The sequence below is a fragment of the Tauraco erythrolophus genome, chromosome 25 (genome assembly GCF_009769465.1).
Source record: "Tauraco erythrolophus isolate bTauEry1 chromosome 25, bTauEry1.pri, whole genome shotgun sequence".
Lineage (NCBI taxonomy): Eukaryota > Metazoa > Chordata > Aves > Musophagiformes > Musophagidae > Tauraco > Tauraco erythrolophus.
In genome coordinates this window covers 388,427-405,361 of record NC_141489.1, presented here as the reverse complement: position 1 = coordinate 405,361, position 16,935 = coordinate 388,427, and the positions used below count along the sequence as shown (strand labels likewise).

The following is a 16,935-nucleotide window of genomic DNA, read 5'->3' as shown; positions in this document are numbered from 1 at the left end:
CGCGACCGCATCGGGCACCGGGGGCTCGGGCTGGTGGCGGTGGCCCCGTCGGGTTCCTCCCCGCGGCTCTCGACCGCGCAGGGCCGGGAAGCAGCAGGCCGGCCCCAGCAGCCCCACGGCTCCCCTGCTCCAGAGAACCCGTCCCAGTCCCCAGCAGCTGCCCAGGAGGCAGCGCCAGGGGCAGGGCAGCACCGCCACTGCCCACGCCGAACGCGCTCCGGGGCAGTTTTAGTGAATGGTCCGTCCGTTGTTTGGGAAAAGCAAGGCAGGAGCAGCTGCTGCACGCAGATGTTGTTCGCAGGACTCCGCTCGTCACAGTAGTGTCTTATTGCCGGTACGTCTCTTACAAAACAGCATCACTGGAAAGCTGGAACTGGAGATGAGTGGTCACTGCAAGCACAAACACTGCGGCCGTGTCCGCAGCAGGAGCAAGGGGCTGGCTTCCACCCGGAGCTGGGTATTGCTGGGAGAGAAGACTTGGATTCTGTGCACGTTGGAGGAGCGGGGAGTGGTTGTCTTTATGACAGAACAGCATTAAGTCCCAGACACTGAGTCTGAGAGGAAACCAGTCCCGTTCACCTGGTCACGCACCGGCCCCGGAAGGTCGGCTTCAAGATTGTCCTTGGCGCCACCGAGTCGCTCCAACTGGTGGTCTCCAGAGCTGCAGCCACCAGAGTTATTGTCTTGGGTGAGGAGGTTTGGAGCAAGCAGCGTCCTGGCAGACAGTGCAGGGCAACAGATGGGTGATTGTGGAGCTATCACATCAACACCTTTTCCCTATGGATTACCAGTGTAGTTTATTTTCAAATCCAAGCGAGGCTACAGAGTCACAAGTCACAGTGGTGTTCCCAGCCAGGACTGGCTGTCACGTCACTCACACTCACACAGGAGACGATCTAGGTAACTGTGCAAGGCTTTTCCTTCCAGGATTCCCCTCCACGACGCGCAATAGAAAACCAGAGGGAAGGGATAGGATTGCTTACTGGTCCCGTGAACCAGCAGGATCCAGCTGGTTCAGCTCGGACTGATCCAGCAGTTCAAAGTCATCCCCTTCCGCATCAGTGTCCAAGTCCGAGCTGGCCGTTCTAAGGTAAGTCTTTGCACCTCTCTGGGGATTGTCACTGCGTGAGGAGCCTGGCTGAGGGGCTCCCGACAGCGCGAGCTGCATCATCCCTCTGGTGACAAACCCGGCTATGTTGGTAGTGAGACTCTGTACAGGTGGCAGTGCGCCGGATTCCTCCTGCTCGTAAGGGAGATGCACATCTTCTGTCACTTGTGGGCGGTAAGCCAGGCTTGGGATCCCAATGCTGGTGTCATCTTCGTCATCTATGCCAGCTGCTTCCGGGTTTATGGAAGGGAAGTCAGGAAGATCCCTGGCAAAAGATTCTTCTGGGTCACTGTGACCGTCCAGGTCTAGAAGAGGAGAAAGTACTTGAAACACACGGCACCCAAGGGCAGCAGAGCACACAAACTGGGCCATTACCTCCCCGGCAGCCTTTCTTGTCATCTCACAGACCAAATCTTGGATCTGCCCCTCGCACGGCTGTTCAGCTGCCTGCTGATCTCCCAGTTCCCTCCCAAGGAATGCAGATGCTGAACCAGACACCTTCTGCCAGAAGAAAGCACCCCCTCCCAGACTTGGCACTGCACCCTGTACCCCTCCAGCCAGAGGCTGGCAGAGCTGGATGTGCCTTTGGAGAGCAGCTGTCATTGCTCTACTAAAGCACCACAGGAATTAAGCAGCAAGCTCAGTTCTGAAAACACAGGTGGTTGCATCTCATCTTGGCCAGCAAGACAGACATCAAACAGCTAGACCTCAAGGACAGAAGGCCCTGCAGGCCATCACAGTGGCGCCTGCTCAGTATTCCACCCCTTTGAGAAGCTGCCCATTTCCTCTCACCTTCTGATCCCTCTGTCAGGGGAGTCTGGCCCCTCGAAAGGTTAAACATCCCATTTTCAGTGTAGGAGACCTCAGCATCCGAGTGCTCCGAGTCAGAGATGGTTAGTTCCTTGGCGACCACAGAGTCATCCAGCTTTGAAAGAGGAGACAAAAATTAAAACCATCAAACACTGGAAAGCTTATTCCTGTGCCTCAAGACCAAACACACCAACCAGTGGCTACCAGTTAAACCCAGTCCTCACGGGAGGCTGGTATCTGAGGCTCACTTCACTGCCTGGCCTAGGAGACCGTAGTTGGCACAAGCAGCTTTGGAAATCCACAGCACTCATTGCCCTCAAAGCCACATCAGGCTGCAGACAGGTCTGCAACGGAGCACCTGAAAGCGCTGCCCGACCCTTCCATGCCAAAAGGGGCGAGCTGGGAGATCGAGGCCTGGGGAGCACTTTCAGACCTCCCAGGTACAAGATGCAGTATTCTTGAGCAGGACGGAACAGAGAAGACCCCTCTCAAAGGAGAACATCTCATCTGATTTTCCATTGCAACTCAGCTACAACATGCTGCGTACAGGGCTGGGCGCTGCGTGTCCATGCGACGCAGCGGGATGGTTGGATTCAGCCAAGCTCTTCTCTTTCAGAGATGCTTCCTTACCTTGGGACAGAACGCAGCAAGCTCCTCCTCGCTGTCGCTCCCATCATCCGCAGCCTCCTGATTAAGGGATCGGCGACGCGCTGCCAGAAACCAGAGTCCAAGTTTATTGCTGCTGCTCGGACAGGGGTCTGTACAGCACCACCCTTATGCCAAGCAGAAAAACCCTGAACTGGCAAGCTGGGACACAACACAACACAGCACGCTTTGTTCCACAGCAGAGCAACAAGATCATTTCTGACTGGGGCCACTGCAGATCTGTTGCAGAGACGAGCATGTTGAGCAGCTACCTTGCACCGAGTCCCACCTCTTTTTTCAGGGTAACTGCAACATGGAACACACAGTTCTGGCAGCTGAGAAACAGAGCAGCTCAGCACTGCGAAGAGCTCACACCAGCTGCTCACCGGGAGGCTCCTGCGGAGGCAGAGCTGCCTCACTTCCTTCCCACAGCGGCTGCAAGTATTTGCCAAGGGCGCTGGAGCGACTGCCATGCCAGACGTGCAGCCCTGCCCGCTCCCAGACCAGGGGCTTGGTTCCCGGGCTCGCCCCCGTACGAAGGGTCAGAAACACAGCCCAGAAACTTACGTTGCTTCTCCCGCTGCTTTGATGTCATGTAGCCTCGAACCCTGAAATCCAGCCGCTGCAGAGCTGGCTCCAGCTTCATGTACATGCGCTGCCCCACTCTGTGGTACACAGCGAGGGGCCACAGCAGGATGGAGAGCACTGAGGTAAGCGGGAATGCTGATTAGAAGTTTGTTCAGGATGCTACTTGGCAAACATCCTGCCCATTTCGTGATGCAGTGTAACACACAGTATGCAAGATGTGAGTACTGAAGGCAATGCTGTGGGAGGCAGTTGGAGTTGGTGCAACCACCTCTGCCAATTTAATGAAATTGAGAGGCCAACCTATCAGTGCGCAGATCTAGAGTTACTAAGCACTCAAACATGTTCTCTCTGGACCAGAGACCTTAGAGTCCTGGTCAAGAACCACCACATTCCAGGCAGAATGTATTATTTTAAACTTTAGAGCCATTCACACAAGCTTTCCCTTTAAGCAGAAGAGCCCCATCCCTCAGGCACTCAGATCCCGTTCATCTCGACCCCTTTTCACGTGTAATGGCCCAGAGATGTACTTACACAGCAAGTAGGAGAGCAAGAGACCAGGGATACACCGGCCCAGGACAGCCAGGAAAGTCAAGGCTCCACACACTAGAAGGCAAAACTGAAGACATGCGAGACTGAGTTTACAAGGTTAAGCAGTGGATTCACTCAGTTCTTGACCGTCTTGTTTGCTGCACATTCCAGTCAAGTCGTAATTCTAACGACAGCGAAGCCTCCCTAGCGTTCAGCTGCCCTGCCCTGGACTAGCACAGGCACAGCAGGTGTCTGGCTTTGGAGAGACAGGCAGCGTACCAAGGCCTCTGCCTCAGAACACGAGGAGCTTCCCAAAGCATGTATGCTAAAAGCAAGGAAGAGGCTAAAGAAGACAGAACTCAGAGCTGAAAAGGACAAGGAGAGCACCACCATGGTACAGGTTCCTCGTTGCATAAGTCTCAGAAAAAGAAGAAAGAAAAAAAAAAAAAGCATGACACACTTTCTCAGACTGTTAAAATCCAGCGAGATGAATTTGACAGACGCTTTAAAAAGCTGGAAACCTCCAGAAGGAGCAGCTACACTTTCACTTCACTAGTGCAACAAACATGCTGACACTTGCTTTCTCCTCCCTCCTCCACAACCTGACAATTCTGCCTGCGCTCTCTATTCCTCTCAGCCATGTTATTGTGGGAGACCTCCCGTGGCAAAGTCTGCACGCACTCAGCCGACGCTGGATGCCACCACAACAGGATACCAGCGGTCAGCAGAGGCTCCACACCAAACATTTTACGTGCTGAGGTCTGTACATTCTTACCTTGCCAGGGTTTTGCCTCTTGAAAATGAAGAGATTACTCAAGAAGCTGGTCCCAGCCACCCATCCTTCAGCCAAATGGTGACAGAGTTCCGGCACTCCGAGCAGCCGAGGGTGAACGTATCCCCAGCTGCGGCGAAGGGAAGAATTCGAGAACAGCTATTACTGCATTGACGTTGGCGCAGAAGTCGCTCGTCACAAACGCTTGTTTCAGAATCTCTGTCCCCAACTGCTGGGCTCAGAGATGAGGGTCAGCCTGCCTTCCACAACACCACCTTGCCTTGCAGCCCTTCTACGTACCGTTCCACGAGTGGCCCAGTTCTCCCGTAGCAGCTAAGGAGCAGTAATTTCACTCATTCAGTCTTTTGGCTTCGACTAGTTTCCACGCTAGTGGAGGGACAGGGCAGTGCAGAAGCAAATCAGGCGAATCTGTTTGCTTTTTCTGCATTTATTTGGTCAACTGCAACCCCCAAGAATTCAGCACAAGGTTTACAAGCAGCCTTGTACCTTACTTAATATATTCATTACTTTGGAGGCGTTGTCTTTGGCAAGTTCTAGTAGTGCTTCCTAACTGCTAGTCACAAGTACTTGAAGCTTAGGAAGAGCAACTCCTTTTGTGCTTGGGCTTCTTGCAAAAAAAAAAAAAAAAAAAAAATTGTCATTTGGCAACAGCTCAAGAGATCTAATCAGGAGTTGAGCATCCAGTGCAGCTCAGCAGCACGGCAGGCAGCAAGGTGTGCCCAGAGAGAGGAAGGTGTTATTAGCAAGACAACACCCCAGCGTTTCTCAACCCATTATTAATGCTGCAGTCAGATCAGGACTATGCAGTAACAACTTCTGGGACAAGCCTGTTAAACATTTCTTATGGAGTCTCAGAAGACTTCATTATTTTTAAAAAATATATGTTTTCCTGCTACTGGAAGCCCATGCAAAAGGAATTCCTTTCAAGGCAGCACCTCTAACTTGAGGGTGCCTTAAGGAGGTGAGCGGCAGGGGAAGTTTTACACCACTGAAGCAAGCGTTACTGGAGGTCAGTATGAGGCAAAGATTCAGTGTAATACAATGGCTTGGGCAAGTCAAAAACTTGTCACAATGGCCTGACAGAGTCCAGGGCTCCTTCCTCCCTCCTCTGAGTAGCTCCCTTCTCCCCCTTCCTGCCTCGCTCCAAGGAGTCAACATTACAAGCATGTGCAGGCAATAATTACACAGTATCACAGCAAAGTCCCAAACAGCAGAGGATGCAATTAGTTTCCTACCTCTCATTGTCTAATTCGTCAGGTCTTGCCACTAGAACATTAAGAACAGACACTGTATTAGTTGCATGGAACTCGCCATGAGAATGCTCAGCTCTTGGGATTTAAGTAAAGCTTTCCTGAGCTGGGGAACACAAGGAAAAGACATTCACTGTAATTCAGAACCGGAGACGCGTCACTGCCTAACACATTCTGAGCGTGTACGTGTGACAGCACAACAGCAAGAGTCTCCTTGTTGCTCCTCAGTGTTTGTTGGACGTTGTCTGGAAGGCTGTTCCGATGACAGTGACAGGCATTAGCAAAACATACCACTCCTGCCTCCCTCCCTTCCCCTGCACACACCCGGGCGGTGAAGGAACAACAGCTTCCGTACTCAGAGGCATCAGACATTTAAGCCTTTGGATACTTTCTCACCCAGGCTGGGATTTGAAAGTGACCCAGGGATGTACCAGTTATCCTGACAAATGGAAAGTGAGGTCATGAGCGAGTTAGACAGACCCTTCCCCACCGCTTCAGCTACAGAGCCTGAGCCAAGCTGCTCCAAGACGCCGAGGAAAGCTTTAACGTCTTCCCGAGAACTACACACAACACAAGCTGAAGCAAAGAGCTGGGAATCGTACTTGCTAGTTAGTTGGGGAACCAGCTCTGGGAGCATGCCAACCATCCACGCTGCTTCAAAACCAGCCTGGCCACGCAAAGCCAGCGAACTCCTGGGCAGCAAAGAACGGAGGCACTCGTGAGTGCCCGAGAGTAACTCCATTAACAGCTGCCAAAACGCCTCTCCTTTCAGAGAAACCTCTACTCAACAGCGAGGCTGGGACTCCTCTTTGTCCTGAAACAGGAAGCTGGTTTATTACAAATCCAGAGGAAAAATCCAGGCATATTCCACATATAGTTCAATTTCTTGCTCTTGCACCGAATGCTCAGCAGGTGAATCACAGCTTCAAACCCTGCGCTGGCTCGCGTACGCCACACGTTTCAAAGCCATGAGACAAATACCAGTGTCACGGGCACAAAAAGCTCTTCCTACGTGCACACAGGTCGGGATTTTCCAACTCCAGGAAGAACGTGCTGTAAGAGTGTAACCCGCCAGGCAGTTAAACACCACACAGCCACTCGCTCACTCTCCCCCCCGCAGTGGGATCAGGGAGAGGATTGGAAGAAAAAACGTAAAATTTATGGGCTGACATAAAGACAGCTTAATAGAACAGAAAAGGAAGGGAATAACAACAAATAAAACCCCCACACAAAACGCGCGATGCACAGCGCAAACGCTCCCAGCGGCGGCCCCCCGGCTAACCTGCCCCCCGGCTACACACCGAGCTCGGCGTCACACGGGAGGGAATATCCCCCGGACACCCCGGTCAGCTGTCCGGGCTGCGCTCCCTCCCAGCTTCCCGTGCACCCTCGCTGCCAGGGGAAGCTGCAAATCCCTGATTTCCTGTCGAGCTGCTTAGCAGCAGCTACACCGCCAGCGTGCTACCAGCTTTATTCGCACACTAAATCCGCAACACAGCACTACATCGGCTACTGGGAAGAAAATTAACTCTACCCAGCCAAAACCAGAACACACGCCTACTGTGTTCGCCTACTGTGTTCGCGCCTGCTTCCAGACTCACAGAGCACAAACTCCAGCATTTTAACTATTTAACTGCAGGCAGTGCAGAGCCTATATCCTTCTAGGGCTAAAACCACTAATTGATTTGCTGGTATCAACTCAAACGTTGCAGCTTACCGCCAATTCCAGGCCAGATTTTGTTCTTCCACTGATCCAGACACACCACCACGATAAGGGTAAGCGCCACCAGGAACAGCAAGCGAAGAGACGTCAGAGCGACAAACCTGCGGGGCAGACGCAAACAAGTCGGTACCGACCAGACTTGTGCGACGCAGAGCAACTGGAAACAGGTCGGTCCCTCCGGAGCAGCGACAGGCAGAGAAAGGCGAGCGAGTGCCGGTCAGTCCGTACCCCGCCCGGCGGCCCGGCCTCACCCCTTCCTGCCCGGACGGCAGAACGGCGGGAGCCCTGTGCGCCCAGACAGGGCGAGCAGCGCTGGGGCAGCCAGCGGCGCTGCCAGGCTCCGTGTCCGCCGAAACAGCTCCCGGGCCGAAGCTCGTACGCCGCCCGCTCGGCTCCGGTTCCGGCCGCCACCGTTCTCCGCCAGCGCGGGGAGACGGGCCGCGCTGCGCGGAGCGCAGGGACCGTTCCCCCCGGGAGGACCGGAACGCGGGAGCCGCAAGCGCCGCCCGAGACCCGCCGGGGCAGCGCGGCGCGGAACGCAACCGCGGGCTCCCGGGACGCGCCTACCGACACCGCTACCGGCCCCGCTCCGCGGCCCGGCGCCCCGCGGGGGAGCGGCCCCGGCCCGCCGCCGCCGCCGCCGCTCACCAGAAGAGGCCGTGCGCCGCCGCCCAGCACAGCGCGCCGCGGCCCGGCCGCTCCCACACCAGCGCGGCCTGCGCGGCGCTCAGCAGCGGCTCGTAGGGCCCCAGGCGGCCGCGCAGCGCCGCGCTCAGCTCCTGCACCCGCCGCTGCCGCTCGCCGGGCCCGCCGGGCCCCGCCGCCGCCATGGCTCCCTCACGGCGTCAACATCCGCCCGCCCCGCGCGCGCGCGCGGCCGCCGCCGACATGGCCGCCCCCGCCGCCGGAAACGGGGCCGCGCCGGGCGCCGCCATCTTTGAGCGACCGCCGTTGCCCGCCGGGGCGCACGCGCGTTACCGAGGCGCCGCGGAGCGGCGCTCTCCCGGAAGTGCGCCGCGCGCACGCGCAGTGCTGTTGGCGCCGGGCGGGAGACGCGGCCGGGCGGCGGGGAGCCGGGCGGAGCGGAGCGGGGCGCAGCGGAGTGTCGGCCGCGATGCCGCGGGAGATCATCACCCTGCAGCTGGGCCAGTGCGGCAACCAGAGTGAGCGGGCGGCGGGGAGCCGCGCCGGGAGCGCGCCCCGGGCGGGGCCGGGATGCTGCGGGGGGCGGGGGCGGGGCCGGGGCCTGCCGGGCCCGGGGCGGGGCTTGTTCCGGGGGCGGGGCTTGCTCCGGGGGGCGGGGCCTGCCCGGCGCGGGTGCTGACCGGTCCCCCCCCCCCCCGCAGTCGGGTTCGAGTTCTGGAAGCAGCTCTGCGCCGAGCACGGCATCAGCCCCGAGGGCATCGTGGAGGAGTTCGCCACCGAGGGCACGGACCGCAAGGACGTCTTCTTCTACCAGGTACCGCGGGGCTGCCCCGGCCGGGGCTCTGCGGGGTGGCCGTGCCCGCCCAGGGCGCGCAGCGGGCACGCCGTGCTGCGGGATGCGCCGCCCCTCGCACCGGGCTGAGCCGTGCCCTGAGCCGTGCCCTGAGCCGTGCCCGGGGAACACAGGCGGGGCTGTCTGTGGCTGCTCCGGCGCTCTCCAGCAGCTCCCCCCACTCAGGGGCTGGTGGGCTGACGCTCACCCTGGGTGGGTTCGGGTGGCAGCCCACCCACACGCTCCGGCGAGGCAGCACGCTGCCAGGCCTGTCTGCGCTCCAGGTTCTGGAAATGGATGTGTTGTGGAGGCAGAAGTGTGAGGCCGAGGCTGCCATAGATACCACCTTACGTAACCACCGCGAGCGCCCGCGTGTGGGGGAGAGCTGCCCCCCTCCACCTGCCCAGTGTTCAGGATACGCTCTGGGGCGCAGCGAGATGCTGCGTTACGGACGGGCCACACATCACGAGTTTCCCTTCCTCCTCTTCCCGTCAGACGCTGGCTGTGCCATGCTCTCCCGTGCCAGGGGGTGGCACAGGCACCTGCAGTTTCTCTTGCAGCAAGCAGCCATGCTGAGCTGTGGCTGCGTCGTGATCTTACTGCTCCTTGTTAAAGGCAGATGACGAGCACTACATCCCGCGAGCTGTGCTGCTGGACCTGGAGCCCCGGGTTATCCACTCCATCCTGAACTCCCCATACGCCAACCTCTACAACCCAGAAAACATCTACCTGTCAGAGCATGGAGGGGGAGCTGGGAACAACTGGGCCAGTGGCTTCTCACAGGTAAAGCTCTGGAGCTCCTGGGTGCAAACACAGGTCAGCTCGTTAGGCGTGAGGCTTCATCGTGGCTTTCTCGTGTCAGGCTCTGTACACGGTTTCTGAAGACTGCCTCGTCATTCAGCAGGGACTTAGGCCTGGCACTTCATGGCACCCTGGGCACGGGGTCACGTTGCCGATCTGACTTGGCTTCGCACGAGGCTTGAGCAGCTCTTCTCCATTTTCTGTGGGAAAGGAACAAGTCTTTGTCTGATCTCTCTTACAGGGAGAGAAAATCCACGAAGATATTTTTGACATAATAGACAGAGAGGCTGATGGGAGCGACAGTTTGGAAGTAAGTAAATTGGGGGATTTGGATCCGGTTGCCCTACTCGGTGTTTTGTGAGCCAGGCTGCTCTTCTATAGGGTCGAACTCGGCCCTGTGGTGTACACAGACTCGCTCAACTTGCTTCTAGGTGCTGAGCAGAGAACATGTAGAGAGGGGAACTAGGGAAAGGAGGTCTTTCCCATCACTACTACATCTGCCAGGCTTCCTCAGAAACCTGGGGAAGGTTCCCTGCTTCCTCAGCAGGGCATGTTTCTGCCCCGAATACTGCTCACATTGGGCGCTTCCTGCAGGATACAGTTCACAGGAAGTTTCAGGCATTGTGGGGCTTTTTACTTTCCCTGTTCCACTTCCTTCCCGTGGCTCTTCCCTGCATCAGCTGAAGCAGGACACGCACTGCCTGTCCTCCGGTGAAGGCCCTCGCGGGTAGGGAGGGCTGTGCTGGAACAAGGCACCTGCTGCCCCTCTGCCTGCAGCAGCAGCAGGAGCCACAGGCTGCCAGCAGGAAGGTGTTTAGACCCAACGTTGCTGAGCGCTTTGAAATCCATGGAATGAGCATCAGCAGCTGTAGCTTCATTTTCTCTTCAGCTGAGTTAAAGGGGCACCAGGGGTACTCACAGCTCTTGGCTGCTTTGCCACGTGCCTCTGGCAGGACCTTGGCTACTACCCGTGTAAACCCGTTCCCTGTGCGTAGACAGACGGGGCTCCCTGGTCTTTGTGTCAGGCTGTCACATGGCAACAGGGAAAGGGAAAATGTGATTGTAAAATAAGTTGGCAGAAGACCCAAGAGCCCGTTGTGAGACCTGCAGCGGGCAGGAGCTGCCCTGAAGTCAGGTAGAGGGAGTTTGGCCTCGAGAACTCTAGAAGGAGGGGAATGGCGTGGAGGGCCCAGGGAAGGGGCAGAGAAGCCTGCCTCCATGTTGTGTGAGCAGCCGGATCCCGGAGGTGACGTTGGAGCTATTCTGAAGTCTCTTCTGGGGTGGGAGGAACCCGGGAGGCTCCTGAGCAGCAGTTGCACTTCGTGTTGTGTGCAGAGACGTGGATTCCACCCACGCTGGCAGAAGTGGCCCGGTGACCGTGTGGCTGTAGCTGTGGTCTGCAGGAGCCAGGGTTAACCTCTGCTCCGTCCGCAGACATCAGCTCCCTGCTCGGAGTTGTCTCGGGGAGTTCTCGCCCTGGCTGGCGAGTGTCTGCTGGAGGGCGCCGCGGTGGCACTGCCTGCTTTGCTTTGCCTGCTCCTGGGGCTGAGCCGGACCGTGAGCTGCCTGCGTTCTGCTTCCTTCCAGGGTTTTGTGCTTTGCCACTCCATCGCCGGCGGAACGGGCTCTGGGCTGGGCTCGTACCTCCTGGAGAGACTGAATGACAGGTGAGCATTCAGCCCAGTCCCCTTCCCTCACCGCAGTCTGCCCGGTCCGGGCGCCCTGCCAAAGTGGGGAGCTGGAGCCCGCTGACTCAGAGCCACCGCCCCCACCCAAACACTCTTGTGCAATCCCTGGCACGCTGCCCGGGAAGGGATGGCTCCTGATAGCCCAGGGACTTCAGAGGCTCCAAAACTGGGCTCGTGCTGTCCGAACTCTGCCTCTCCTCAGCCGTTCTTATCAGGCAGCTGCCTCCTGGAACCCTGACTGTGCAGGGCAGGGGGGGAGGCTGTAGCTGTGGGTTCTGAGCTGCCATCCCGGCCTGTTTCAGCTTGCAGCCTCTTGAAAAGGCCTGTAAGCAGCTGCTTCCTCAGTCTGCGGATGGCTCAGCCTCGCCTGTAGCTGTCTGGCAGCCTGCTCCTGCGCTGCTGGGACAAATTCTCTCCTTCCCTGGGAGCCAACTCTGGCAGGCAGTGCTGGTGACTCACTGCTGTCCTGAGCCCTGGAGACTGCAAAGGGAGCTCGTGGGAGGAGAGAGTGCTGGCTTGGTGGTGTTAACCCTTGAGGTGGCTGGGCTTTCTCCCCAGGTATCCCAAGAAGCTGGTGGAAACCTACTCGGTTTTCCCAAACCAGGATGAGATGAGCGATGTTGTCGTCCAGCCATACAACTCTCTGCTGACGCTGAAGAGGCTGACTCAGAACGCCGACTGCGTGGTAAGAGCCCCGCTGCATGTCAGGCCGGCAGTGCAGCCGGCTCCTGCACGGCAGCCCCGTCCTCAGCCGCTCAGAAACGCAGCCTTTGCTGGGGCGAGTGCCCTGGCTGCGCGGGGCGCGTGCCACAGCAGTGTGTGGTGTGCCTGGGAAGCTCCAGATGCACAATGAGTGCACCCCTGTCCAAAAGGACTGAGCAGATGTGGTGGCTGCAGGGACAAGGGCGCTGTGCTAACGCCCGCTCAGCTGTCCAGCTTGGCATTCCTGCCTCTGGGATCCAGCAGATTCTTCCCATGGCAGCGAGGACTGGCTGTGCTTCCTCTGCATAGCTGTGCTGCAGCCTTCTGCTTGAACTCAATTCCAGCATCGCTTTCGGCACCCGCCAGCCCCAGCAGCCTGTACCAGGGCTTCGGTCAGGTCCTACAGGACACTGCTTGTCCCTCCCAGCTCACCGCTGCACGCAGCGGGGCAGGAGCAGCTGCGCCAGAGCTGCTGGGGCGGAGCGCTGTGAGGTGCTGGCCCAGGGGCCGTGCTCTTTGGGAAAGTGCTGGGGAGCACAGCCACGACGGGAGGGAAGAGCTTCCATTGACAGTGTCGGTTACGCTCCACAGATGAGTCAGCTTGTGGTTTCGAGTGTCTGGCACCTGCCGCGGAGGGCTCTGCCAGGCTGCGGCACTCGGGGCCTGTGCTGGGCAATCTGGTGCCCTTGGGTATGTGGCTGGGGCTGCCTCTGAGGCTCTTCCCAGAGCCATTTATTCTCTTGCAGGTGGTTCTGGACAACACGGCCTTGAATCGGATCGCGACAGACCGGCTGCACATTCAGAACCCGTCGTTCTCTCAGATCAACCAGCTGGTGAGAAGGGCTCTTCCCTCTGGAGAAGCTGGCATGGGGCAGCCCGCTGTCTTCGATTCGGTCTGAGCCTGCTCCATGGGCTGGGTGCGGTGGTGGGCAGCCTGGAGCCACGAACAAGGGTCATCTGCCCTTCCCTGGGCAGCTTCCTCCGGCACTCCAGCTTCCCCCGGCGTGGCTGCGTGAAGCGGGTTTTGAACGCGCTCCACAGCCGTGCGGTGATGTGGCCACTGACCCCGTCCTCTCCCCCAGGTCTCCACCATCATGTCTGCCAGCACCACCACGCTCAGGTATCCCGGCTACATGAACAACGACCTCATCGGGCTGATTGCCTCGCTAATCCCCACCCCCCGGCTGCACTTCCTCATGACGGGGTACACGCCGCTCACCACTGACCAGTCGGTAAGGCGGCCCGCCGGGCTCTGCTCCCCTTCCCCGCGGCGGGAGGAGCTGCCATGCTCACCCGGCCGTGCCGCGGTGGTGGCGTGAGCCGTAATTGCAGGTTCCAAATCCCGGCCCCGTGTGCCCACATGGCGTGACAGCCGCATGCAATATGAATCAGACGCGAGCAGGCAGTTGTGCTCGTGCTGGGTTACCCGCTGTGTGCATCGGGATGGCTGCAGCAGCTATGGGAGAGACCGGAGTCTCTGGTCTGACAAAAGCCACCCTTAGGAATGATCGGAGCAAGCCCAGCAAAGCGGCCCTGCCAGTCCTGCCACCCCAGTGGGCTGCCAGCCCAGACCCTTTGGGTCAGAACACACTGTTGATCACTGTCATGCCAAGAGTGATCGGAGCTTCAGGCATCAGTCCCTTCCTGGAACTTGATCTGTGTTCTGGGAGGGGGTTGTCACCCCTCAGCTGCATCAAACACCACCACTTGCTTTTAGCTCATGCCCAGCCCATGCCCCCTCGGCCGCCCTGGTGAGAGTGGGCAGTTCTGTTTGGAGAGGCGCTCACCTGCGTTGGCCGCGTCGCAGTTGTGCCGGGAGCTAACAGCTGCTGTTCTCTCCTTGTGTGCGTTTCCTCAGGATGTTACTCAGAGGAGCAAATCTGAAAAACTGCTGGCTCTGAAAAGGGTATCGAGTGTGTGATCTGTCCTCCCAGGGAGGAGTGTGGGGGGCTCAGCCAGCAGCTCAGACGGTGCCTGGAACGGGGCTGCCACGCTGCCCTTGCTGTGGGCAGTCCTTCGGGTGCCGGCCCTGGCCATGGCCCCCATGGCAGACAGCCCCTGGGCAAAGCCCCCGGGGACTGCAGTGGGCTCAGCGCAGGGTGAGGTAGGAGGGGGTGCCGCATCCAGCCCCGCTCCTTGCCTCGGCAGTGGAACAGGGCAGAAGTTTGACAGCAACACCATGAAGCGCGTCCCTGTCGCTCTGGTCTCAGCTGAGCTTCACCGCAGCCCCTGCTGTGCTGCGGGGGGCAGCTCAGCACCCTCGTGTCGGAGCCTCCGCCAGCACTCCGGTTCTCAGCCTGGCTGTGCCCGTTGTGTGCCTTTGGGTTTGCCTGTCCTGCATGCCGTTTTGCACGTGGCTCCATCCGTGGGTGAGGGCTGTGCTGTCCACCCGCCCTCTGCTCCCATGTGCTTGTGCAGGGCAGCGGGAGGGCACGGCAGCAGCATGCCCGCTCCCCCTGAGCCCTGGCTGGCATTTGCAGGTGGCTAGCGTGAGGAAAACCACAGTCCTGGACGTGATGCGAAGATTGCTGCAGCCTAAAAACGTGATGGTGTCCACAGGGCGAGACAGGCAGACCAACCACTGCTACATCGCCATCCTCAACATCATTCAGGGAGAGGTGGATCCTACGCAGGTGAGCTCCCACGGCGGTTTCAGATGCTGATGGAGGTGGCACAGCCTGCCAGGGAAGGGCACAGTCGCTGTCCTCCTGCGTGGGGACTCTGGGGCCAGACTGAGCGGTGCCTGAGAACTGGCTCCGAGTTGCTCCTGTGTGGGCCCTGGCCCCGTCGAAGGGCCGTGAGGAGCTTCCCTACCTGCCGTTTGCTGAAATCTGCCTTCCTGAGGCTGTACGACATGCGAGGAGCAGCTCCGGGGTCTGCTGGGACCGGGCTGCTTTGCCCATCACCCCGTGCTGCTCTCGTCCCACCAGGTTCACAAGAGTCTGCAGCGGATCCGGGAGAGGAAGCTGGCCAACTTCATCCCCTGGGGTCCTGCCAGCATCCAGGTGGCTCTGTCCCGCAAGTCCCCGTACCTGCCCTCCGCACACCGCGTCAGCGGCCTCATGATGGCAAACCACACCAACATCTCCTCGGTGAGTGCCTTCCCTCCGCACTGCGCCGGCAGCTGCGCCGCTCTGATGTCCTTCCAGTTGCAAAGTCTTCTCTGGGTCTTTCACACAGCCGGGGCAGGGCCCACAGAGGAGGGGAGGTGGGCAGCTCCAGCTGGGGCACAGCAGAGCTCAGGTCTGCTCCGGGCTCCCGTCAGTCCTGCTTCCCCCTGGCGCCGTTCTCCCGAGCGCAGGCTGCGGCAGGGCTCCCTCTCCCCGGCCAAAGGCAGCCTCGGAAGCAGGAGCTGATCCCAAGGGCTGGCTGGGTGCAGAGTGGCAGCTACTGCTGAGCCAGCCTGGCACTGCCCACCTGCCCCCTCCCAGGCAGCAGCCTGAGGAGGTCGGGGACCCCTCCCGGCCCCGCGGGATCCCCCAGGATCTCCGGCCCGTCTGACTGCGCGCTGCTTTCCAGCTGTTTGAGCGGACGTGCCGGCAGTACGACAAGCTGCGCAAGCGGGAGGCCTTCCTGGAGCAGTTCCGCAAGGAGGACATCTTCAAGGACAACTTCGACGAGCTGGACAACTCCCGGGAGATCGTGCAGCAGCTGATCGACGAGTACCACGCGGCCACGCGCCCCGACTACATCTCCTGGGGCACGCAGGAGCAGTGAGTGCCCTGCCAGGGGACGGGGGGTCCCACAGCCACCTCCGCACGCACCGGCAGGGCTCGTCTCTGCCGTGCCCACGTTCAGCACCCCTCAGCGCTGCCCGGCCGCGGCGGAGGCGTCGCGCCGGCTGCACACACACGCTGCGCTCCTCAGCGGAAGCGGCTCCGCAGGGAGCAGCGCTGCCCCTGCAGACCCTTGGCAGGGGACAGCCTCTGCTCCACCACGTGCCCCGGCCCAGGACAGGACTGGGGCAGCTGCGCGCTGTGCTGGTTGGGAACCTCTGCCCGAGGGAGCCACACTTGGCTCGGAGGAGGATGGGAGCGAAGCCGGGGGCTTGGAAGGGGCCTGGCCCAAGGAGTCGGGTGCACGTGACCCCTGCGGCCCAAGGCTCGTGTGGCTGAGCCAGTCCTTGCCCTGGGCAGGAGCCTTGTTCTTCCTTCGCCAGATCAGGCCTGGGGCACAGGCTGTATCTATATTTTTGTAGGTTATTTTGCTTTAATAAAGGCTGTTCCTGCACTGACGCTGCCTGCGCAGCTCCTGGAGCGAGCAGCCAGGCAGAGCAGCAGCTGCAGGCGCTGCCGGGGCCAGCACTCGCCTTGGCCAGCTGGCCGGCCTCGCCGCGCAGCCGCAGTGCGACGGGGTCCCGTCTCGGTGGGAGCGCTGAACCGGCACCGCTGCTCACCTGCACGTCCTGGCGGTGTGCAGGGCCGGCGCTGCCCTGGCCTGGAGCCAGCCGGCAGCGTGCCGTCTGGGCCCAGGCGGCACCGGGCGACCGCTGCGGCAGAGCCAGAAATACTGGAAGGACCTGCCAGTGCGACTGACCGGGGACGGGAGCTGGCACCTCCTGCCTGCCCGGCACGCGGGTGCCCGCGTTAAATGTTTCACAGGGGCGAGACCCCATGCAGCATGGAGGCTTCCAAGGGGCTAGGGGTGCCCTCGCCACTCTGCATCCGAGGCAGGGGATGGATGGCACCACAGAGGACACAGGCTCAGGGCTGGCCAGTGTCGGGTGGGGACGGAGGGACACACCAGCGCTGGTCCTGCCCGGCATGAGTCAGGCTGCGAGGGACGGGGCTGTGGGGCAGCGCTGGCGCCGGCCCAAGCCCAG

The 16,935-nt window shown here is 59.8% G+C and overlaps 2 protein-coding genes across 3 annotated transcripts; one reads left to right on the top strand and one right to left on the bottom strand.

Annotated features, from left to right (window-relative positions):
* Positions 1–161: 161 nt before the first annotated feature.
* On the bottom strand, positions 162–8,275 carry RETREG3 (reticulophagy regulator family member 3). Its single transcript, XM_086626647.1, has 9 exons — positions 8,094–8,275; positions 7,440–7,546; positions 5,708–5,738; positions 4,455–4,581; positions 3,683–3,767; positions 3,131–3,268; positions 2,549–2,628; positions 1,901–2,033; positions 162–1,413 (listed from the first exon to the last, which is right to left on the bottom strand). Exons 1-9 carry the CDS (start codon positions 8,273–8,275, stop codon positions 980–982), a joined length of 1,317 nt encoding a protein of 438 aa, XP_086482773.1. The 3' UTR covers positions 162–979.
* A 272-nt stretch (positions 8,276–8,547) lies between these two features.
* Positions 8,548–15,917, top strand: TUBG1 (tubulin gamma 1). 2 transcript variants are annotated; one of them, XM_086626446.1, is made up of 11 exons: positions 8,548–8,608; positions 8,792–8,904; positions 9,538–9,705; positions 9,965–10,033; positions 11,311–11,390; positions 11,970–12,096; positions 12,860–12,946; positions 13,196–13,345; positions 14,594–14,746; positions 15,044–15,205; positions 15,633–15,917. In XM_086626446.1, the coding sequence occupies exons 1-11, from the start codon at positions 8,560–8,562 to the stop codon at positions 15,828–15,830; spliced, it is 1,356 nt and encodes a 451-aa protein (XP_086482572.1). In that variant the 5' UTR covers positions 8,548–8,559; the 3' UTR covers positions 15,831–15,917. The 2 variants fall into 2 exon arrangements, with proteins under 2 accessions (XP_086482572.1, XP_086482571.1); XM_086626445.1 differs by having other exon boundaries at positions 9,965–10,060.
* The last annotated feature ends 1,018 nt before the right edge of the window (positions 15,918–16,935 follow it).